Below are 23,471 nucleotides of genomic sequence, written 5' to 3'. Positions count from 1 at the left end.
AAGCTGGGACTGTCCTAAGAAACCCGGACCCGGACTCACTTCATCTGTTTCAGACACTGCCCATTCTCCTGAAATACCTGCCTTTGACACACCCACCTAAACCTTCAGTTTCAGCAGGTAACTTTGCCTCCACTTTACAGAGAAAATTGAAGCCACATGACAGGACACCCCTTAACCTCTTGCCACAGACAAAGAAGATGCTACCTGCATCTCTGATCATCTTTTCTTATTATAATGAAGGGCCATCTTGCAATCGAAGACTGGTTCTTCTTCCTGTTCTCTGAATCCCAGTTCCCTCCCAACTTCTGGGGGTGGTGGAGGAGGCCTTGCTCCACTGACCATCTCCCTTCTTTCTTGCAGCTTCACTCCCCGCTTGCTTCTTCCCTTCCCGGCATTTAAATATGTCCAAATCTCTCCCATTAAAAAAAAAAAAATCAACAGCATGAACAACAAGGTCCTACTGTATAGCACAGGGAACTATCTATGGTAAACCATAATGGAAAAGAATATGAAAAAAAATGTATATATGTATAACTGAATCACTTTGCTGTACAGCAGAAATTAACACAACGTTGTAAAGCAAGCATACTTCAATAAAATTTCAAAAAATCAGCAGAAATAAAACTTTCCCTCTACCCTGTTTTCCCTTCACCTCCAGCCTTTATTTCTCCTGCCTATCAAAGTAAACTTCTTGAGAGACTATGACTTCTAAGCTCTTGAGCAGGTCTCCAAGGCTCTAAGGTGAGCTGTCTCCAGGGCACCTCTGCCGCCCCCTCTCTGATCTTCGCCACCTCACTCTTGCCCCACTTGGTCAGGCTGCCATCTGTGCCTCCGTGTGCTCTGCTCTCTCCCACCCCGGGGGTTCCTGCCCAGGCTGGTCCCTCACAAGGAACACTCCTTTCTCCTCTGTTTCACAATGGCTCTTCTAGGTGCCCTTCAGCAATTGGCGGGCTATTTCGGTTCTCACCAGCCACCTTCATAGTTCAACTGAATAATCACTCTTTTAACCCTGACATTTAAAAAAGAAAAAGAAAGGAAGAAGGTAAACCATGTATCAGGCGCAGCCCCTTTGATGGAACAGAAGACATGTGCAGGTCTCAAGGTGCTTTGCTGTGGGAGGGAGGTGACTGATTTGGAACTTATCTGCCAATGGCTCTGCTGTGTGGGTCCCGGTTCCTGACGAGAAGCTGAAGAGAAAATCTGATCAAAGGTTTGACCCTTTATTATCCCCCCATCCTTTCATCAGAACAAGACCAGCTTTTCACCGGCCCCTGTTTCCCAAGGCTGTTACCTCAGGAGAATTGGGGTGTGGGAATTGGCTGCATGGTGCGGCACGTGGGATCTTAGTTCCCCGACCAGGGATCGAACCTGTGTCCCCTGCATTGGGAGCATGGAGTCTTAACCACTGGACCGCCAGGGAAGTCCCGAGACTTATTTCTCATTAACTTATTTGCCCCCTAAAGACCCAGGCAGAGGAGACAGGGCATCTAACTTTGACTGGCTGAACTACTTTATCATATATAATAGTATCTTAATCTAGGTTCCTCCCAAAGCAGGGCCTTTGACAAGAACTTGGGTAGAGGTAGTATTTTCTGGGAGATGATCCAGGAAGCCAACATAAATGAATGAGGAACATGAGATGGGGAAGGGAGAAAAGCCCATAAAAGGTGTGGACAACCGGGCTCAGTCTGCTGAAGAACTCTGGAGAACAAGCCCCAGAATTATCCCATGGAAGGGCAGGGAGGCTGGGGCATTTATCCACCAACGCAACACTCTATTGGCTCCAGGGGTTGCCTCTGGGGTGTGTACACTCCCTACACTTTCCGGCTGCACTGCAACTGGGCTGATGCCCTTCCATTGCTGCAGAGATAGCCCTGAAGCAGAAAAGCAGAGGTGCAAACTTCAGGGTGGAGGGGCACAGTCGCGAAACTGTCCACAACACTGCAGAAATCAACTGGGTCACAGACTGTGGTAAGGGGACCCTATGTGTTAACTGGAACTCTGCCTGCCGTGGTTCCACTGAGGTGTCCATGGGACAGGAATGGAGAGATCAAAGGCAGCGTGAGGGAGACCTCCCCCTGTGAAATTTTCAACCAGAATGAAGGAGAACTTGTGTCACTGCTCTTGGAGCCCCCTCATCCATGGATGGAGAGTTGAGAGAGAGAGATTGGAAAGAGATTTCTTTTCTCTATTTTTTTTTGGCTGCACCACGCAGCTTGTGGGATCTTAGCTCCCTGACCAGAGATTGAACCAGTGCCCTCTGCAGTGGAAGCACAGAGTCCTAACCACTGTACCACCCGGAAAGAGAGTTCTTTAGAAATAACTGTTATTTTATTGTCAGTCCCCACCTCATCCCTCAAAGGATAGATGATTTTACGTCTGAGGGGACTTCAGAGAGAGGACGTGTGCCTGCAGGTGAGAGTAAGGGGACCGGAGCCTAAGTCAGGGCTCGGAGAATTAAAAACAACTGTGGACTGAGATGGGACTCCTGCGAGGCAGCCAGGAGTGTGATGATGTGCTGTAGATCTCGGAATCTGTCAGGGGCCAGGAATGTTTTTGGAGGGCAAACGAGGACCACCTATGAGACACAGCCTGTTTTGTTGGCCTGGGTACCATACAGTGGGGACAGTTGGAGGGGTGGAGATGAGATGTGCAGCCAGGTGTCCAGGAGCTGAGGAAGGACTTTCAGAGGACCACCCAGGGGCTTCCCTGGTGGCACAGTGGTTGAGCGTCTGCCTGCCAATGCAGGGGACACGGGTTCGTGCCCTGGTCCGGGAAGCTCCCACATGCCGCGGAGCAGCTGGGCCCGTGAGCCTTGGCCGCTGAGCCTGCGCGTCCGGAGCCTGTGCTCCGCAACGGGAGAGACCACAGCAGTGAGAGGTCCGTGTACCGCAAAAAAAAAAAAAAAAAAGGACCACCCAGAAGAGAGATGCATCCTTCCTGGGTCAAGAGTAGGAGAGAAAGAACCAGCAGAAACCTGTAAAAACCCACGAAACTGCTCCTCAGAAGAGTTCATCTTAACCATCTGCCAGATCCGTAGAGCACAAAGCTACTCAGCCAGATAAGAACAGTTCTACCACCTCTCCACCGTCCTGGAGATGGGGAACATGAATTGGGGAGGCAAGCTGAGGGGAGAAGGAGGAAGGGGGAAGCTGAGCAGAGAGCAGGACCTCTCCCATTGCCCTGCTGTAAGCTTCCAGCCTGAAATAGATGCAAGCCAGGGCAAGGGGAGATTGCTTGATTCGATTTAAGTTTGGAATTTGGTATATTATTGGGTTGGCCAAAAATTTCGGTTTCTTTTTCTTCTCCGTTTTTTTTTTTTTTTTTTTTTTTTTTTGCGGTACGCGGGCCTCTCACTGTTGTGGCCTCTCCCGTTGAGGAGCACAGCTCTGGACGCGCAGGCTCAGCGGCCATGGCTCACGGGCCCAGCCGCTCCGCAGCATGTGGGATCTTCCTGGTCCTGGGCACGAACCTGTGTCCCCTGCATCGGCAGGCGGACTCTCAACCACTGCGCCACCAGGGAAGCCCTCAGTTGTCTTTAACTTCATTTGAAACAATTTCGTTAGATTCAGTTGTGACAGCTGTCATTTCAGCGTGCATTTAAAAAAATCTTATGAATATTTGTGAATTTTTGTGTAGTCATTTTAATATTGAAGATGGAAGAAAAAAGCAACATTTTCGGCATATTATCCTTTATTATTTCAAGAAAAGTAGAAACCTTTCTACCAAAAAAGATTTGTGCAGTGTGTGGAGAAGGTGCTGTGACCGATCGAAAATGTAAAAAGTGGTTTTCGAATTTTCATGCTGGAGGTTTCTCGCTGGACGATGCTCCACGGTCTGGTAGACTAGTTGAAGTTGATAGCGATCAAATCAAAACATTAATTGAGAACAGTCAACGTTATACCACACGGGAGATAGCCGACATACTCAAAATATCCAAATCGAACATTGAAAATCATTTGTACCAGCTTGGTTACGTTCATCGCTTTGATGTTTGTGTTCCACATAAGTTAAGCGAGAAAAACCTTCTCGACCATATTTCCACATGTGATTCTCTACTGAAAAGTAAAAAACAGTCCCATTTTTAAGACAGATTGTGACGGACGATGAAAAGTGGATACTGTACAGTAATGTGGAGCAGAAGAGATCGTGGGGCAAGCGAAATGAACCACCACCAACCACACCAAAGGCTGGTCTTCATCCAAAGTAGGTGATGTTGTGTATATGGTGGGATTGGAAGGGAGTCCTCTGTTATGAGCTCCTTCTGGAAAACGAAACGATTAATTCCAAAAAGTACTGCTCCGGATTAGACCAACTGAAAGAAGCACTTGATGAAAGCATGTGGAATTAGTCAACAGAAAACGCATAAACTTCCATCAGGATAACGCAAGACTGCATGTTTCATGATGACCAGGCAATAACCGCTACAGCTTGGCTGGGAAGTTCTGATTCATCCACCATATTCACCAGACATTGCAACTTCGGATTTCCATTTATTTTGGTCTTTACAAAATTCTCTTAATGGAAAAAATTTCAATTTCCCAGAAGACTGTAAAAGTCACCTGGAACAGTTCTTTGCTCAAAAAGATAAAAAGTTTTGGGAGGATGGAATTATGAAGTTTCCTGAAAAATGGCAGAAGGCAGTGGAACAAACTGGTGAATATGTTGTTCAATAAAGTTCTTGGTGAAAATGAAAAATATGTCTTTTATTTTTAGTTAAAAATGGAAGGAACTTTTGGGCCAACCCAATACATGGGACAGAAGTTCTCATTTCTGAACTGAGAGCAGAAACCTCAGGGGAAGACCACCCCACTGAATAAGATTGAAGAGGCAGTGAGAGACGGAAATGGCGTTGCATTTGGGTCGCAATCCATGAGCCAGAATAAAAAATCAGATTTCCAGACCACTTGAAAATCATGTTTGGAGAAGGGCTTTCTCCACACTGGACTGGAAAGGGCTTAGTGAGGGTGGGGTAGGGGCTGGGGAGGGAGTGATGCAAATTATTTCCCTCTGTTCAATAAGTATAATGTACTGTTTATGGAGACAAGTTTAATCAATCTGCACACAGTCACCTTTTGTCTGATCAGCATATTCACTGCAGCAGCCGTGAATATGAGAGAGAGAACCTGTCTTCAGCTGTGAGGGATGCAGTTAACTGACAGCTTCCGTGTGCAGCACCTGCAGCACCCATGCACTTCCTGGGCAGCCCTAGCCAATGACTACGCACAGTGAGGGTGCGGGAGCTCCGCTGCAGAGCTCCCTGCTGAATTAGTGGAGACTGTCTGCTCAGCATCATGGTCCCAGGCTCTCCTTGCTCATTTCTGCTTCCTTTCCCTTTTATCTTTTACAGGCCTTACCCCCCACACTCCCTCCCACACACACATTAAACCTCTTTCTTTTTTAAAAAAAATAATTAATGTTTTTGGACTGCGTTGGGTCATTTTTGCTGCTCACGGGCTTTCTCTAGTTGCGAGAGCAGGGGCTACTCTTCGTTGCAGTGCACAGGCTTCTCATTGTGGTGGCTTCTCCTTGTTGCGGAGCACAGGGTCTAGGCGCGCGGGCTTCAGTAGTTGTGGCTTGCAGGCTCAGTAGTTGTGGCTCACAGGCTCAGAGTGCGGGCTTCAGTAGTTGTGGCTCGTGGGCTCAGTAGCTGTGGCACAAGGGCTTAGTTGCTCCACAGCACGTGGGATCTTCCCAGACCAGGGTTCGAACCCGTGTCCCCTGCATTGGCAGGCGGATTCTTAACCACTGCGCCACCAGGGAAGTCCTAAACCTCTTTCACTCCTAACTCCAGTATCTGATTCTCAGAGAACCTAACTCATGTGCTCAAACCTTCAACTGAATTTTTTCTTCCTTGCTTTAATATTATTTTAAAATGATTTTATGTTAAAAAGTTTTCATACTCAGACTGAGACCTGATGTACATTTTCAAAAAACCCAGCCCCTGAGGTTGGATAATTGTATAAATTGAAATTTAAGAAGTATCTCCTTCATTCTCTTCTTCACTTAGCAGATCTTACTCATCCTTGAGGTCTCAGCTTAAATATCATTTCTCCATGGGGACCAGCATCCATAGGACATACAGAGATGTCCAAAAGATAGAGTCTGCCTGGGGAGATAAAGATGTTTTTATGGTCATATGATCACAGCAACATAGGAACTGCTAAGGGAGACCCGAGGCAGAGTATCCTGAAAGCAAAATGATAGGGCTGGATAGAAAGTGTTCAAAGAACTTGGGGAAAGTGCTATGTCTGGGAAGTCTGGGAGTACAGAGAGTAGGGATCTAGGAAGGCTTCATTTAGGAAGTGGGATTTCAGCTGAATTTGAGGGACAGGAAACATGAGTCAGTGGGTAAACCATCTTGCCAATCAGGCTCAGAGAGAGAATTCTTCCCAAGGTGGACATGGAGGGGCTTAGTGAGATGGAGGAAGTTGGAGGGCTCCTACATGGGGTGAGCGTCATTTCCCTCTCCTCAGGACTGTCAGTTGGTCACTCTGTCTCTAGCAGCATCCTGGCAGCTTGTCTTCTTCACAGCCTTCGGGGCTGACCAAGTCACACCTGGGGCACACCGGGACACGGGGCTGCTGACATGGGAGCCTTTCCATGGCTGCTCCTCCTCTTGCTGTTCCAGGAAGCTAGCTCCAGGACAGGAGTATCTCTTTCCCCCTCTGTTCTCCTGCTGGATCTTGGGCTAGCAAGTCACCACCTTTGGGACCAAGTGCTTCAGCTCTTCTGGAGTAAAGAGGACTAGGGTGTGGCTTCAGTGCAGGACCAAGAGATGAGGAAACCTGGGGATATGGAAGGGGAAGCAGCCCCATATCCCTCCTGGGGATATGGAAGGACAGCGAATGGAGAAGAGAAAATTTGGAGGGTGGGGCACAGATGGAATCCAAGCCCTGGTAGGTGCTCAAGTCAGGTACAGCAAAAAGCTAGAGCCAGAAGAGGCAACTGGAGGGCAAGGTTGAGTGTGGGTCATAGAAAATACTCAACTGAGATTGAGACCACAGCCCTGCTGCCCATCTCAGCAGCCTAGAGACACCAGCTGTGTTGTTTCCATCTTTTCTTTCTTTATCTGCAGCTGAAGGGGACTCTGGAGATGGTGTGGATCCCGAGGAAGTTGTTGCAGTCCTTCAGGAGTCCATCAGCCTCCCCCGGAAATACCATTGGATGAAGAGGTTGAGAACATCATCTGGTCCTCCCACATAAGCCTTGCCACTGTGATGCCAGGGGAAGAGGGACATCCGGCTACCATCATGGTGACCAACCCTCGCTATGAGGGCTGAGTGAGCTTCCTGGAGCCCACCTACTACCTGCACATCAGCAATCTGAGCTGGGAGAACTCGGGGCCTTACCAAGCTCAAGTCAACCTGAGGGCGTCTTAGATCTCCACCATGCAGTACTACAATCTTTGTGTGTACCGTGAGTTTACCGGGAACCATAAAGCTGCTTTCTCTGGCTCTCCTGGGCTTCTCACACAAAGGATCAGGGGTCTTAGGACTCGGGGTTATGGCTTGAGGGTCTGGGATGGGAAGGCAGTCTGCCTCCAGTGTGTCTGACCCCAGTATCTGCACTGCGTAGCAAGACCCTGGACTGAGGCTGTTCCTGTGGATGTGCCCAACGCAGTGAGACGGGTCAGGGGTTTCGTTTACAGACATCTAGGGAGCCTTTCTCTCCCGGTGAGATTCTGCATCCTGGGCATGAATGCCACCTCCATTCTTGAGCCTTTTGTCCTCCTGTGTGATTTGAGGGCTACTAATCAGGGTCTCCTCCCTACTTGACCCCACATTTCCTCTTAGTGCCTGTGACATTGACTGATTTTCTTTTTTCATTAATTAATTAATTTATTTTTGGCTGCGTTGGGCCTTCATTGCTGCGTGTGGGCTTTCTCTAGTTGCAGCGAGTAGGGGCTTCTTTTGCTGCAGAGCTCGGGCTCTAGGTGTGTGGGCTTCAGTAGTTGTGATGCACGGGCTCAGTAGTTGTGACTCCCGGGCTTAGTTGCTCCGCGGCATGTGGGATCTTCCCGCACCAGGGATTGAACCTGTGTCCCTTGCACTGGCAGGTGGAATCTTAACCACTGTGGCACCAGGGAAGTCCATTGACTGATTTTCTACCTTGAATCTTGCAGAGGCACTGATTAAACTATAAATGCCCCTGGGATGGGTGATAATATTTTCTAAGATCAAGGAGGCAGGACAGAGTTTGAAAGAAGGCGGGGTGCAAAGGTAAGAGAGAGAAGGCAAGTCATAAAGGGGAGGTAGAAGATGCCAAAGACAGCTCTGTCGCTTGGCAGCTGCCCTGGGGACTCTGGAGCAACAGGTTTGATGGTGGCTAGGTGCTGTTAGTTTGGCTTGTTTGTTAAGTGAAGCAGGTCTCAGTGGGCAGCATCCATACCCCGGTGTTGAAGAGCTTAGGAAAACAGACCCAACCCCTGATTACTTAGAGGGTCTTTGTGTTTCTCCTTCATCTAGGATGGCTGTCACAGCCTCACATGACTGTGAACTTTGAGATCTCTGGGAAAGAAGGTACTGTAATGTGTCCTTGACATGATCCGTAGGGAGGCAGGCCTGGATGTGACCTACTGCTGGATATCCTGGGAGGACAGTGCTGACACAGCCCACGAAGGCTCTGTCCTTAGCACATCCTGGAGGCCCGGGAAAAAGGCCGTCTCCTACACATGCAGGGCAAACAACCCCATCAGCGACATCAGTTCTCATCTCATCCCTGCTGGGCCCTTCTGGGCAGGTACCAGGGCCCCAGAGACAGCCCCTGAGCGACCGCAGGGCCTCAAGTCTACCCGCTCCCTCCCTCCCTTCTCCCCAGGAGAGTACATGGAATCTAGACCTGACTACTCCCGTGGGGACTTGACCCCTGGATTGGGGAGGGGCCCCCCACTTTCCCTGTGCTCCTTCCTAGTCCTCCCAGCTTCCAAAGGTCCCTTCTAGTTTCTTACTCAGGTTGAGATTACTCCCCAGACCCCAGCCCCTGAAATTCTGTGAATAGAATATACATTTCCTGAGATACTTGCCAAGGAACATCAACGGACTGTAAACTTGAGACCCCCTGTGTGGAATTTGGGGTAGGTGTCTGTCCCCTAATCCAGACCTTCCCTCTGGTGAGCCCCTCTCTCCTTGCCTTCTTCTGTCCCAGATATTGGCTACCCTTTGGAGAAGTCTTCTACTTTCTTCTGTCTCCTGGCCAAGGCATTACTCATCCTCTTGCTTTTTGTAATTCTTGCTGTGGGGCTCTGGCTCATCCGAGTCCAGACAAGATGCAAAATGCCAAGAATGAAGAAACTCAGGAGAAACAGAATGAGACTGAGAAAGAAGGGGAAGCCTGGCCCCAGCCTGGCTTGATGGCCCCCTGGGGACCCCTGCCCTGAGCATTGTTTCTTCCCAGCCCCAAGGGAGACCTTCCTCTCCTTCCCAGACTCATCTCTTCCCAGTGGGCCAAAGGGTGGGTGTCCCAAGGGCCATGCTCCCTGAGGGAAGATTGTCTGGCAATAAAGTCAAACTAGGTGACCTCACTCGGGAGGAGCTGTTTGGTCCTTCACTGGGTGACTCTGGCAAAACCTGCTTTCCTGCATTTCTTCCATTCCAGTTACCCTCTTCCAACCCCACGTGCTTCCCTCATCTACCTTTGGGAAGGAAAGTGAGTCTAAAAGACCCGCTCACAATGAAGTGTTGGTATGTTATTATTCATGCCTAGCCCATTCCCCACCAACACACATAACATTTACACTTCAATAAGAAAAGTGGGAGATTCCTTTTAACCTAATTGAAGCTGTGACTCCCCCGAATGGGAGATTTCAGGCAATGAGGACACTACGTAAGAGTGGTGTTATTCCTGCCAATCTTTCTGCTCTCACACCCTCCTTCTGCCCTGCCCTTAGCTACTCCCATCCACCCCACCCCACCCCACCCCAGTCTGGCGGCTGTCCGGCACGGGCGCTCTGAAGCACCCCAGTGCAGTCCTACTCTGGGTCTGACCTTTCTACTCTGACCTTTCGGTCATCTCCCTGGTGCCAGCTTCTCTGGGGCTCTGGTGCCTGCCCCACAGAGATGGCAACACAGCCAGATTAATAGCAGAGGTCTGAACCCTTGACCTCTGTTTGTGGTTGGTGTTACTGTCCTGTCTGTCCCTTCGCCACAGATTTCCAGGCCTCACACCTTCTCTCTGGACTCTTGTCCTGGGTTAATGCCCACCCCCTACACATACATTACCTGTGCCCCCCACAAAGGCCTTTAAGTTTATATGTTCTTTCTCTTTCCCAAGCCCAGGGATCAGTCCGAATTCCTCACCCTCTGATTAAGTCTTGGTCATTCTCCTCACATCAGATCTTGTAGATGTTACTTAATGTAGCTGCTGTGGCAGGGTGGGGTGGGGGGGTGAATTGGGGAGGGAACGCAAAGCCAGTCAACTCACAGGACATGCCTAGGGAGTGAGTGACCTGGAGGAAGGTGGTGCGTAGGATACGGTAGGGAGATCACTGGGTGAGATCTCAGGAGATATGGGCTGTGCTCTGCCACTGGTCTCTGACTTGGGACACTTTGCCCAGCAGATGTCCATGGAGGCACCATCCCTTTCCACCAGGAACATGCGCTTTGAAGGAGAGGCATGCACAGGTGCAGCTGACTGGCGCTCTTACAGAGACAGGGCTAAGTGAACGCCTTGGCTTCCACAGGGGCGGGAGGGGCCCGTAACCCTGGGGGATTTTAGAACAGGGTCTGAGGGGTAGAGACAGAGCCATGTGGCAGAAGCCATGCCGGGCATCTCTCTGCATCTGGCTTTCCCCTCTCAGTGAGGAGAAGGATGCTGACCTCCAAAGCGTTTCCCAAGAAAAGGAACACTGAGGCTGTGAAGGGGCAGTGGGACGCACTGGGGAACCACGGGGACCAAGGATGGCTTTAGGGAAAACAGGACACATGGACCAGGCACTGGGACACTCCAGGAGGGGGGCTCCACTGGGACGCTCCAGCCAGGGGTATGGTGGAAACCAAGAGTCAGGGTCTCCAGGGCTGGAAAGGAAGCAGGGCCAGGAGGTAAGCAGGGGCTTCCTGTCTAGGTTTTTGGGCAGGAGATAGAACCCTGTAGGGTTTGGGAAGGACGTGATGAGGTTGGGAAACCGGTCCCCAAAGAGCTCCTAAGAATAGCAACCGATCCACTCTACTCCCTGAAGGCCTGAGTCCTTGTCCTGCTGGAAGGCAGTCCCTGGCCTGAGGCTGGTTCTCTGTGCCTCCCTTTGGGCTGAGGAGACCCACCTCCAAAAAGGCACGAAGTCCTAGGACCAAGCCTGCAGCACCCAACTCCTCTCATTCCTTTAATACCTTTCTGGAGACTGAGTGGAAAAGGCCAACAGCCATCTTGCACACACGGGGGCAGGTCTTTTCTTGTATATTTCAGAGTCTGGCACAGGAAGTCAATAAGGGAATGAATGTCACTGTATGGCTGGCCCAGGGCCCTCCCTGGAATTTGGCAAAATACCTCCTCACACCCAGTCTCTGAACAGAGAAAGGCTGAGGTCCTCAACCCGTCCAGAGCACCTGGAAGAGGAAGGCTCAGACCCTCAAGAAGGTGGAATATAAGCTCAGAGAGACCCAGGCCTCTTCCTCTGCAGGAATCCAGGATAATAATCACCTAACAGCACTTTGCCTTTTGCAAAGTTTGCTGTTTTGAAATAGGTGAAAAGCAAACTGAGGGGAGGAGGATAATATTTGAGCACTGAAGTGCCAGGCATTGGGCTAGCCGTGGAGAGGCGGAAAAGACACTGTCTGCCCTCAAGGAACTCTTTGTGGGGTGTGTAAGCTATAATTACAACGAGCTGTGGCAAGGGCTATGGGTGAAGTTGAGGGAGTGGTGGCAGGAGTCATTGATGGTGTCCTGGAGGGAAGAGGTAAACAGAATTTTGACCTGTGATTAGCAGTGAGTTCAGGGAAGGGAGAGAAGGACATTCTAGCTAGACGGAAGATAAGTGGGAAGCCACTGATAAGTGAACAAGCACCATGAATTCTAGGGACTATGAGGTCACATGCTGCTGCCCTGTGATGAAGGGGTAAGTGATAAATGAGTCTGGAGAGGTAGGCAGGGCCCCTCTCATTGGCTAAGGGCTGGGGAGGAATTCAAGGATGAACAAGACCAACTCCACACACTCATGGAGCTAGAGTCTCGTTGGGTCAGCAGATAGGCACGCCAACAGCCAAAGGACAATGGATGAGGAACGGTACCTCTTTTCTGATCAGGTGACAGGACCAGTGTTCATAGCATGTGGTCAGCAAAGTCCCTGTAATTGACAACGTTGTCTGGTCTTCTTGTCAACAAGTTGAAAATACGTGGGCTGGCTGAAGCTTTGGTAGAATGATGCTAGGTAGAATCCTAGCAGATTGAATACACTATCCCAGAGGGTGATGATTACGGATCCAGGACAACCTAGAGGAAAATCTTTAGTTTTGAGCCTCAGGGACTAATTTTACCGACTTTCATTCCTGGCATGGTGAGGGAACAAGATAGGGTTAGGTTCCTTTGCTTACCAAAAAGCCAACAAGATACATCTGAATCAGAGCAAAATGACAGTGATAATAAAACACAAAATAAACTTCCAGAAAAAAAAATGACCATATCATAAACTTTAAGAAATTGAAAATCATTTTAAATCCCAATTTTACAAAAAGTTATTTTAATGTCCAAAAGAGTTTAACTTATCTTCAAGAAAACACTGGAGACAGCAGAAATGAGACCTTTGAACCAGAGATGGAGCTGATTCTAACATGGGGAAGGGAGATCTTTCCCACTAGTTGGTGAGGGGCCAAGATGTAAAAGAGGTTGCGCTCTTCGACCATGTTTCCTAGACATTCTGCCTGGCCTTGCTTTCATGCTGTGTCCGCTGACATGTTTTCATTAGAGTCTCAGCACTGTTAGGTCAAACTGTTACATTGTAACATTGGAAGCAGCCACTTTGGGAAAATTTGCTGGAGGGATTGTGGGAGAGATCAGGCCACTGCTCCTGCCTCCTCCCTCACTTCCCATCCCCCCATTTTCTTCTCAGGCTGTGGCAAAAAGCACCCGGATGTTTACACCTGGAAGAACTTTCCAGCAGTCAAAGTCCCTGAAGATGGGGCTTCCCTGGTGGTGCAGTGGTTAAGAATCCACCTGCCAATGCAGGAGACATGGGTTCGAGCCCTGGTCTGGGAAGATCCCACATGCTGTGAAGCAACAAAGCCCGTGCGCCACAAATACTGAGCCTGCGAGCCACAACTACTGAAGCCTGCGTGCCTAGAGCCCGTGCTCCGCAACAAGAGAAGACACCGCAATGAGAAGCCCGTGCACCGCACTGAAGAGTAGCCCCTGCTCGCCGCAACTAGAGAAAGCCTGCGCAGCAACGAAGACCCAGTGCAGCCAAAAAAAAAAAAAAAAAAAGTCCCTGAAGATGGAATGAGTCACTATAAGGGGTGGTGAGCTTCCTGGCCCAGAATGTATGGGGCTGGATGACCACCTGGAAGGGAGGATGTGGCAGGGATACTGGTCTTGAGGTAGGAGATAGATGGGCACTTGGGCTGGACAGCTGGTGTTTGTCGTGAGGAGTAAAACCAAAGCTTTGTTCTCACCCAGACACTCCAAGGACAAAGTTAGTGGCGGAAGCTGAGCTCTGCTTAAGTAAAGAGATAAGGGTCCCACTCCTGAGGTCAAGGGAAACCTCCCTGTCTGCACATGCGCAGGAAGGTTCCTTGGAGGTCAAAAATGGAGGGGGAACCACCCCATAAGTGTGGACATGCACCCACACGCCTCTGGGGTGGGATCCATCTTAGCAAAAAGTTGGGCACACATGTTGGGGAGGGTCCTGGGACTGGTCAGGTGTGCAAAAAGAAACGAGATAATAGGCCAAAGGTAAACAAAGACACAAAAGGACTGTCCTGTATAAGTGATTTAAATCATCTCTTCACTGCTCTCTTCCTCATTAGAGAGAACGCCCATACCCTTTCTCTCCAGGTGTATATTTCTACCTTGCTTCAGTCTTAAATAAACTGTTTTTCTGTGTGCTCTCCCACTTGTGCTGCATCTCTAATAATAAACTTTGTACCGGGCTTCCCTGGTGGCGTAGCGGTTGAGAGTCCGCCTGCCGATGCAGGGGACGCAGGTTCGTGACCCGGTCCGGGAAGATCCCACATGCTGTGGAGCAGCTGGGACCATGAGCCATGACCGCTGAGCCTGCGCGTCCAGAGTCTGTGCTCCGCAATGGGAGAGGCCACAACAGTGAGAGGCCCGCGCACCGCAAAAAAAGAAAACAAAAAAACTTTGTACCTGTTTTTACAGTTTTTGCCTCCTTGAAACATTCTTACTTTCAATGGAGGTAAGAGCCAGGGAACTTTGTCTCTAGCCCCTAGCCCCTGGTGGTCTGGCGGTTAGTATTCCTGGTTTTCATCCAGGCTTCTCAAGGTCAATTTCTGGGCAGAGAACTAAGATATCTCTTCAGGACCGCTCACCGATGTCCCTCCCAGTTCAGTGTGAGCCGTGGTTAGACCTATCCTGTTGGGTCCCTCCTGGTGTTGAGGCCATGATTGGGAATGGCGCACTCGGAGTGGCAGGACTTCAGCCCGGGATGGTATCAGAGTGCTGCTTTTAGGGAAGGCTTCCAGGGCAGCACCCGGCCAGACTTAAGACTGCTTAAGCCTGGCGGGGAAGGTGTCATGACCCTGCATCCCCAAGGCGGCACCAAGGTGAGGAGGTAGAAAGCTCTATGGGGCAGACATGCAAGATGTATTTTTGCCTGCTGTTGAAGTTTCCAAGGGGGTGGGTGTGATGGAGCCCCAGCTGGGTCTGATTCCAGTTCTGCCCTGTGCTAGACAGGAAGTCTTGGGCAGGTGACTACACCTCGTGGAGCCTCAGTTTTCTTATTAGTCAAACGGAGCCCTACCTACTTCTGAGGGTTTCTGTACAGGTTTCATAAGAGTCATGAAGCATGTAGTCCAGGATCTGGCTCCCTGTAGGGGTTCAGTAAATGATCACTTATTTCATTCCTCCTCTCTCAGTCTCCCGTGCCAGGATGTCTCTCCCCTCTGGGCCCGTTTCTCTGGGTGGCTGGTGCTGGTAGCTAACTTGGCAAACCTCAGGCTGGGAGCGCCGCCTTCCCCTCTGCACACTGTGGGCGGCGCCTGGGCAAGATTTGGGAGCTCGCCAGTGCAGACAGGTATTTCCAGTCCAGCCAGAGAAGAAATGTGTGGAGGTGGGAATGGGGATGGGGGAGGAGATCAGAGGAGCTGGGTGGATCCCCTGGGAGGAGGGCGGGGAGTCCTGCTCCCCGCTTGGTGCTCCTGCCCCCAGGCTCAGATTTCAACCCTAGCTGCCACTTCTGCGGTTAAGCCCGTTAGGGGAGGGGAGAGGGTCCAAGGTGGCTTACACAGGAAGGGAGGTGTGCAAGGAGCCGGCTGAGGGCCGGCTCCTGCGACCCCGGGAGTCCGGGACCTGACCGGCGTAGCCCCTCAAGCTTGCGGCGGGAAGCGGCCAACCGGCCTTTTCACCCTTCGTTGTATCGAGCTCCACCAGGGGGCGACCCGGGCCCACGTGCCACCCAGTCGTGCTCTCTCGAAACTACAACTCCCAGGCCGCTCGGGGGTCGCGCCCGCCTTGCCTCGCCTTCTGCTCGCTCCAATTGGCCGCCGCGGGAGGGGGATTGGCGGTCTCCAGGGCGACGGGCGGCGCTCTGGGCATCCGAGGCTGGGAGGCGGGTCCGCCCCCTATTGTGTAGCTGGACGAGTGGAGCGGAGCGGTGCGGAGCAGGTGAGGGCGGGAGCGCCCTGGGGGCAATGGAACAGGGTGCCGGCGGGGGGATGGAGAACAGTGCGGGAGTTATGGGGGGCAGGAAAAAGCGGGGGACTTGTGGAGAGAAGTGGAATTCTTTGGGGAGCAGAACTAGGGGAGTTCTGGGGAGTGAAGTGGAATTCTGGGTGGGTGGATGGGTGGGTGCTCCTGGAGAAGTGGAGGAGTTCTAGAGGTAATGAGTGTGCCGGGGTGGGGTGGGGTGGGGTTGGTGGGTTCCAAAAGCAGGGAGAAGTTCCAGGGGTCCGGAGAAGGCGAGGGAGAAGGGAATTGGGGGCGGGGTACCAGAAGTGTACTGTGGGCTGAGGCGAGCGAATTCGAGGGAGGGAAATTCCAGGGAAGAGAAGATAGAAGTGGGTGAGTGGCGATTCGGGAGGAGACAGGGAGTGCCTTGAAGCGGAGATGACCTGGTGCAATTGGAGATCAGGTGCGAAAAATAGGAATTTGGGGTGTGAGAGTTGTGAGAAGTGGGGATAACTGGGATGGGGGAATGAGAGAGTACTGGGTGGGGAGATTATTAGGTGAGGACGTAGTGGCCGACAGAAGAGTTGGAAGGATCTTAGGAAAAACAGAGAAGTTCTGGGCAAACCTGGATACTGAGGTTTTCAGAAAACTGAGCCAGGAGGGAACTGGGGGTTCCTATGCATTTGGAAAAAGATATGTCCATGAGGTGGCTGGGGACAGTGGGAAGCAAGGGGGATGGATGCTTGCTGGTGAGTTATCAGGAGTTAGACGTGCAGGGCCATTCAGTCCAGGCAGGGATGTTTTATAGCCCATTCCTAACTGTGAGGCCAAGAGTGGTGTGGAGGCCCGCAGAGCAGAGTCCACTTGGATCTTCCAGGCCCAAGGCAGCATCCCCCACCACCATCACCACCACCACCCCAGCCTGCTGTGACTTCCTTAGATGCTCAGGGGCTGGGGCTATCAAGAGTTCCTCCCCTCCATGCTCCAGGGCTCACTTTGTACACCCTAGGGACTGCTTGACTTTTTAGCTTCTCATGGACCATGCCCCTGGGGTTAGTGAAAGGGGAGCCTAGCAAACCTTAGGCCACGAAGATATTGGAGGGAGAGTAAGTGGGAGGAATTGGGTTAAGGCACTTGGGTCATGGTGTCTGGCAGAGGGAGGGCTGCCTGGCAGCATCAAGAAGAGGAGGTGGCGCCAGCCGCCAGCCCCAGGACCTGTCCAGACCTGGAGGATGCTGCCTGGGCCCCCCATACCAGCAGATGGGGAGGCAATCTTCCTCTCCCAAGTGTCTGACTCATTCACGGCTAAAGCAGTATTGGGAGGCTGATGGAGAAAGAGGTACAGGGCCTCCAGCTTGCAGGGTTCACAGAGGCTGGAGAAATGAGGCAAGGATTTGTGCTCTGGGGGTCACTTTCTCTCAGCTTTCATCCAGGCTTTGCCCTTAACTGGCTCTGTATGCCTGAGCAAGGCTCTGAGATACCCAAGGTCCTTATTTGTCACCGGGGGGTGGAGGCGATAATACTGGTTCTACCTTGCTATCCGCTACCTTGTTATTAGCATCAGGACTAAGGAAAGAAGAGGGAGAAGAGGCGGGGCTATGGGGGCTCTTCATCTCCCATACTTTCCTGAGAAGTCCTTTTCCAAGTGTATAGGAACCCAATTTCCCTTCTGGCTCAGCTTTCCAAGAGCCTTAGTAACCTGGGTATCCCCAGAATTCCTCTGCTTTTTCTAAGATCTTTCCAGCTCTTCTGCTCCCCACATGTCCTCATCTGTCTGGTCTCCCCACCCGGCACTCCCTCACCCCAGCCCTTCCCCCACTCATCTGCTCTCCTCTCGCCTTCTTCTGCCTTTGCTCACCTCCAGCTTTTCTCTGACTCGGGGTTTCTTCTGGTTTCCAACATTGGCCCACTCTGCATGTTGCCTTGCATTTTGCATCTAGATCTGGCGGTGCTTCAGAGGACGGCTTCGTCAGGTGTTACATGAGCCAAGCCCTAACTGTCCAGAGGAGTGAGAGCTGACCCCCGTTACCCAATCAGAAGGATTGACAGGGCTTGCTGGGCTGTGCAGGTCCCTGGGCCCCTCCGTCTGGGCCCCTGTGGATAGGAGGGGCCGGGCGAGCAGGCAGCTGGGCTATGGTTTGGTGCCTCAGTCTGGCCATCCTCAGCCTGATCATCAGCCAGGGGGCTGACGGTGAGCTGGACTTCCTGGGCTCTGGAACTCCTTGTTGGCCTTGGGGTGGGTGGTGGTCCCCTGGGGTTCTCTGTGCGCAGGTCAGCGGAGGAGAGGAACAACACTGGCTCTGCAGAAGTTGAGGATTTCCTCAACTACTTCACAAAGGCCTGGGGAGCCCACAAAGATAGAGAGGATATCTCCCCTCCCAGCCCTGATTCTGGCCCTCTGCTGTGTCCTCATGCCACGTGCCCTGCAGGTCGAGGGAAGCCTGAGGTGGTGTCGGTGGTGGGCCGGGCCGGGGAGAGTGCGGTGCTGGGCTGTGACCTGCTGTCCCCGGCTGGCCGGCCCCCTCTGCACGTCATCGAGTGGCTGCGCTTTGGATTCCTGCTTCCCATCTTCATTCAGTTCGGCCTCTACTCTCCCCGCATCGACCCTGCTTACGTGGGTAAGGCTTATCCTCAGGTGGGAGGTCGGGAGGTGTCACCAACAAAGGTGGACTGGGTAGAGTGGGAACAAGTCCTCTTCTTAACAGCTCTGTCCCTGTCCCAAACTCATCTCCAGCTCCACTGCCTGAACTCTGCTTAACAAGCGTGGCTCTGCTCCCAAGCAGTGTTCATTCATTGAAGGATTCATTCATTTACACACACACACACACACACACACACACACACACACAGACACACATGTGGTCTCTTTAAAACTCCACATGGTCTGTTCCAAAGGAGATCCCGCAGCCCTATTCCAAGTGTCCATCCTACTTCTCTAATCACTCTTTCTAGAGCTCATGAAACCTCCCAGACCATCCTCATCCTCGCTATTCTCCCTACTTGGCCCTCTCCTGGTCCCTGGCTCTGCTATCTTCTCACTGCCCTGCCCTCCTCCTCCCCTACTTTCTTAAATGCTAGTTGGGTGTTCTAGGCTTCTAGGGAGTGGGCTGATGGGACAGCAGGGTGGGTGGGTCTATGACCTGGCTGCTTCTCCACTGCTTCCGATTCTGGGTACAGCAGAGTTCGTGCACGGACGGGGTGGGCTGGGGATGGACCAGGCTCCCCTAAAGATCAGCAGATGGATGGAGCTGGGCTGGGCTCCTGCTTCAGCTGGTTTCTGTATGGATTTAAAATAGTGGATAGGCCTCCCTAGGGGCCTTCTCCTGTGCCCCAGCTGGCTCCCTCGAAAGGCTCAGCTTCCCCCTAATCCCCGATGGAGCCTTAATCTGAGCGGTTTAGTGTAGGTCTCCGAGGACAGTGTGTGGGAGAGCCTAGGGCTGGGGCTGGGGCTGCTGGGGAGAGAGTCTGGCTGCCTCCTCTTCAGAGGGGAAGCCCAGGAAAAGCCACCTGGGAGGACGTCGATGGGGGCAGGGGGACCCCCTCCCTTTTCCCTCTTTAGTTTGAATCCTGGGAGAAGCCACAGGATTGGCTGAGCTGTCACCGCGGGGCAGGCTGAGCAGAGAGGGGAGGAGGCTCAGGCAGGTGCTGCAGGAGGGAAGAGTTTATTTTCAAACTGGGGTCAGTTGTTGGCAAACAGCCTGGTGGGAGCGTATGTGTCTGCACAAGCCCCCGGAGAACTGATGAAAGCGGGGCCCCGATTAGGACAAGTGGAGAGACAACGGCTGTGCCCACCAGCCCTCCCTGCCTCTGCCCGCCGGGCTGGGAGGAGCTGGGCTGCCAGGCTGAGGCTCCGCAGATGCAGAACATTGCCCGACTGACGGCAGGGCAGGGGGAGGTGGAGGACAGAGGAGAGAAGGGCTTTTCCTGGGCTTCCCCCAGGGAGATGTGCAACTCTCCTCCCCCCTACCCCCTGCCCTCTGTCCTGTCTTGAGGTCCCTCAGGCAGACAAACCACTGGACGGTAGCAACTTTGCTACCTGTGGGTTTTCTTTCTGTCTCTGGGTGTTCCTTTCAGCTGCAAGTCTTTCTTCCTACCCCTGCCCTTCATGCCCACCCCTGCCCCAACTCTGGAGTTCCTGGTCAGGCAGGGCTAGTCTGGGGAGTCAGGGCCCTGGGGAGAGGCCCCTGCACCCATTAACCCTTTTACTGCCTCCCAGTGTGGAAGGGGCCTCTCAGCCTTTGTGTAGGGGACTCTGAACTGCAGTTGCTAGGCAACGGGAGGTGAAGGTTGCTAAGGACAATGCTGTCCTGTCATAAACCCTCTGGGCAAGCGAAGGGGAGATGTCCTGGGACTGTGTGTGTGAGGCCCGTGGCTTAGAATGTGGGAGGGACCATGAGAGAGACTGGAGCTTCAGGGATTACACTGAAGAGAAGGCTTCCAATCTTTGAGGACCCTAGAATCCATCTAGCAGAGGAGACTGGATTTACAGACGAGTACAAAAGTAGTAAAAAGCAGTATAAAACAAGCCAGGACTAAATCCTAGGATGACGTTAGCTGCTGTACGTAAAGAACCCAGCACAGAGCCTGTACAGAGTGCCTGCATGGTGTGAAACCGTGACTAGGCGTGCAGAGGAAAGAGGGTCCACTTCCTCTACACTAGCTCTCCTGGGGTGGATCTTAGATCAGCTCTTCTAATTCATGGGACCAGCTTTTGGTCTTCGACTTCTGTGCTGTATTTCTTGGGAGTTTCAAGATACCCCACGTGGCAGAAGGGACGTGAATTTTCTCTCTGTCCTGAGTCATTTGATACAAATCAGTTATCTTATCCTCCATTTAGAACAACCTGGCTCCCTCTAATCATCTCCCCTCACTACCTTTAGCCTTACATACCCTCTGCAGAGTCACCTCTTCCTGGAAGCCTTCCATACTCCTCTTGCTTCTTAGCCTCTTGGAATATTTTTTAAGCTTCTGTGTGTATATGAACGTGCACATGTCATGAGTGTGGATTCCCTGCCTTCCTAGAGCTTGCAAGAATGGGGACTGTGCCTCCTTCCTCTATACTCCCCTGCACGTGGGGAGGTCCAGAGACACTCAGGCTCTGGCTCTGCGGGTGGAGGGGGGCCCAGGACTCAGGAGGATACAGGACGGCCTGCCCCTGGCCAGCTTCCTGTTCTTCTGTGACTCTACAGGTCTAGCTATTCATACCTCACAGAAAAGTTAGGACATACTCTATGCTTTATTAGATGTTCCGATCAGCAGACATTTGGAGCTGTTACCCGTTGGCTACCGACATCCCCAGAGTGAGAATATACTGACTATGCTCAGTGATAAGTGCCCTGAGCGTCACTTGATCCTCATACTGGTACGCAATGGAGAGCATGCTGTATCATGAGAAAGGAGGCCTGGCTGTATCACTGAGTAGCTTATTGCAAAGAAGCTTAACATCAGTTCCTTCTTCTAGAATGGAATTCTTGGAAGGATTAAGTATGGTGACAATGCCTGATATTACGTGGCCCATATCCCAAACTCTATTTCCCTTCCCTCTTCTTCCTTCTTTGTAGCGACCGAAGATCACCGTAATGAAACGTTGCCATCACACGGGACGTAGTAGAGGTCGCAGGGAGTTCCCCGGTGGCCTAGTGGTTAGGATTGCGGGCTTTCACTGCCATGGCCGGGGTTCAGTCCCTGGTTGGGGAGCAAGCCACGTGGCGCAGCCAAAACAAAGAAAAAAGAAGAGGTCGCAGTGGGGTCTACGGGGGGGTCCCATGGCCAGGCAGTTTAGGGTTACTGAGGAATCCCACTGGTGGGAGGAAGGGTGTGATCATATTCAATATTTACCTGCATGACTCAGGCTTATCTTCTAGGTGGGGATTTAAACACCTAGCCCTTTAAGCAGCTCCACCCCTTCTAGAGAATCTGCACCCTTGGACCTCATTCTTGGAAGAAAACAGTCCCTTGCCTATGAGCACAGCGCCGGCCCCAGCCTGATCATCTCCTCTTTTTTCCTTGATGACTTCAGGGCCCCCATGGGTTTTGATTCTATTTCAGAAAGGTGAACCCTAGAGGTAGAATGCAAGCAGATCGGAGGGGGCAAGTGTGTGAGCAGCTTCAGACTGCCCAGTCTTAGAACGGGCTAAGTAGGGGCACAGTCTGGTTGCTTTTGTTTGGCATAACCCACAAGAATTAGAAAATGTCAGCTGTCCCTATCAAAGGTCAAGGCGGGGTGGGTAGCTGATGAATGTGGAGGGCGGGAGGCTGGAGGCAGCGGGACCTCTTGGTGGACTGTTGGTGTCACCCAGGAGAGAGATGCTATGGGACTAAACTAAAGAGAAGGTGGCAGAGAGGGAAACAGCATCCAGGAGGTAGAACTGAAAGGCTTACTGAACAAGCAGATGTGGGGTTAATGGAGAGAGCAATCTAGGTGACACCAGGTTTCTGGTAGGGTGACGTGCGTGACGGCATTGTTCACTAATACAGGGGAGAAGACGGAGAGGGTGTGTCGTCAGGTGAGGGATGGTGCCAAGGTTGAATGCAGGCTGCTGATTTCAGATCATGAGCTCCTTCCTTTGTTCAACCACTTTTATTTAAGCACCCGCCGATGTCAGGCACCATGCTGCCTGCCTTCCATCCACCTACCTGGATTTTTTTCTCTCTCATTTTATAGATGAAGAAGCTGATGTTGAGAGAGAAGTTAAGTGATCTGGCCAAAGAAGTAAATGGCAGAGCTGGAGGCTAGGTCTCTGGCTCCCAAGCGTGTGCCTTGCTTTCTAGGCTGCACTGCCAGGGACCCACGAAGCTGTCTGGGGCGCAGGGCTCCGCCAGGGTGGGAGGGCGCCGTCTGCTTGCGCTGGGGCTGGGTGATTTGTGGAGCTCTATGTAGTCTGCCAGCCGGGGCTTGGATGCCCTGGAGCGTGAGGGGACGGGGTGAGGAGGCTGCTGACCTTGCTGCCTGGCTGGTTTGGACTCTGGCCACCCTAAGGCGCTTAGGCCGCTGATAACAGCCCTGGCGGATTAGGGGCTTTGGTAGGCGAGGTGTGGATCCCAAACCCAGCTGTGGTTTCTGGGCCCCGAGTCCTCCGGCAGGAGTACTCCCGGGACCCCCCCTTACAAAAGGAGCTCAGGGATGGGCAGATTCTGTACGAATCCAGAGGAGACTGAGTGTCGGCTCTTCAAGCCCCTTCCCCCGACAGTCCTGGAAGCTGGGCGTAGTTCCGTGTCCATCTGCTGCTGCTCTGGTTTCTCTCTGTCTAAGCTGGGTCCCAGCTGCTGAAAGGCAGGAGCCATCAGAGGGGCTGAAGGGAGAGATCTGCCCTCCGTGACCCCAACCCCATCTGTGCCTCTCTGGACCCCACTCTGTCAGGGTAACTGGGAGACACTGAGCCTGTTCTTGACGTCTGAGAATGACCAGTGTGACCAGGGGCCTGGGGCTCCCATGGGGTCCCTTCTGCACCCTTGATCCAGGGCTCCTCCCCCAGGGCGTGTCCGGCTTCAGAAGGGGGCATCTCTCCAGATCGAGGGGCTGCGGGCTGAGGACCAGGGCTGGTACGAGTGCCGTGTGCTCTTCCTGGACCAGCACAGACCCGAGGACGACTCTGCTAACGGCTCCTGGGTGCACCTCACTGTCAATTGTATGAGGCTGGGAGCAGGCAGGCTGTGGAGGAGGGAGGGGAGAGGAAGGGGGAGGGAGGGGAGAGGAAGGG

The 23,471-nt window shown here is 52.3% G+C and overlaps 2 protein-coding genes across 2 annotated transcripts in view; both read left to right on the top strand.

Annotated features, from left to right (window-relative positions):
* Nucleotides 1-6,589: 6,589 nt before the first annotated feature.
* On the top strand, nt 6,590-9,353 carry SLAMF9 (SLAM family member 9). Its single transcript, XM_024751025.1, is given in 7 exon segments — nt 6,590-6,647; nt 7,087-7,109; nt 7,111-7,150; nt 7,153-7,419; nt 8,469-8,530; nt 8,532-8,742; nt 9,148-9,353. Coding segments are annotated over 7 exon segments (867 nt in total).
* An 8,356-nt stretch (nt 9,354-17,709) lies between these two features.
* Nucleotides 17,710-23,471, top strand: part of IGSF9 (immunoglobulin superfamily member 9) — a 16,296-nt gene continuing 10,534 nt past the window's right edge. Inside the window, exons 1-3 of the mRNA XM_024750929.1 lie at nt 17,710-17,962; nt 18,201-18,389; nt 23,247-23,399. Of these exons, the coding sequence (XP_024606697.1) occupies nt 17,905-17,962; nt 18,201-18,389; nt 23,247-23,399 (400 nt within the window). The 5' untranslated portion in view covers nt 17,710-17,904. The remainder of the gene's footprint in view (nt 17,963-18,200; nt 18,390-23,246; nt 23,400-23,471) is intronic.

Source organism: Neophocaena asiaeorientalis, unplaced genomic scaffold (genome assembly GCF_003031525.2).
Source record: "Neophocaena asiaeorientalis asiaeorientalis breed wild unplaced genomic scaffold, Neophocaena_asiaeorientalis_V1.1 scaffold315, whole genome shotgun sequence".
NCBI classification, from domain to species: Eukaryota; Metazoa; Chordata; class Mammalia; order Artiodactyla; family Phocoenidae; genus Neophocaena; species Neophocaena asiaeorientalis.
The sequence above is the reverse complement of the archived record's forward strand: the minus strand, read 5'-3'. Positions and strand labels throughout refer to the sequence as shown.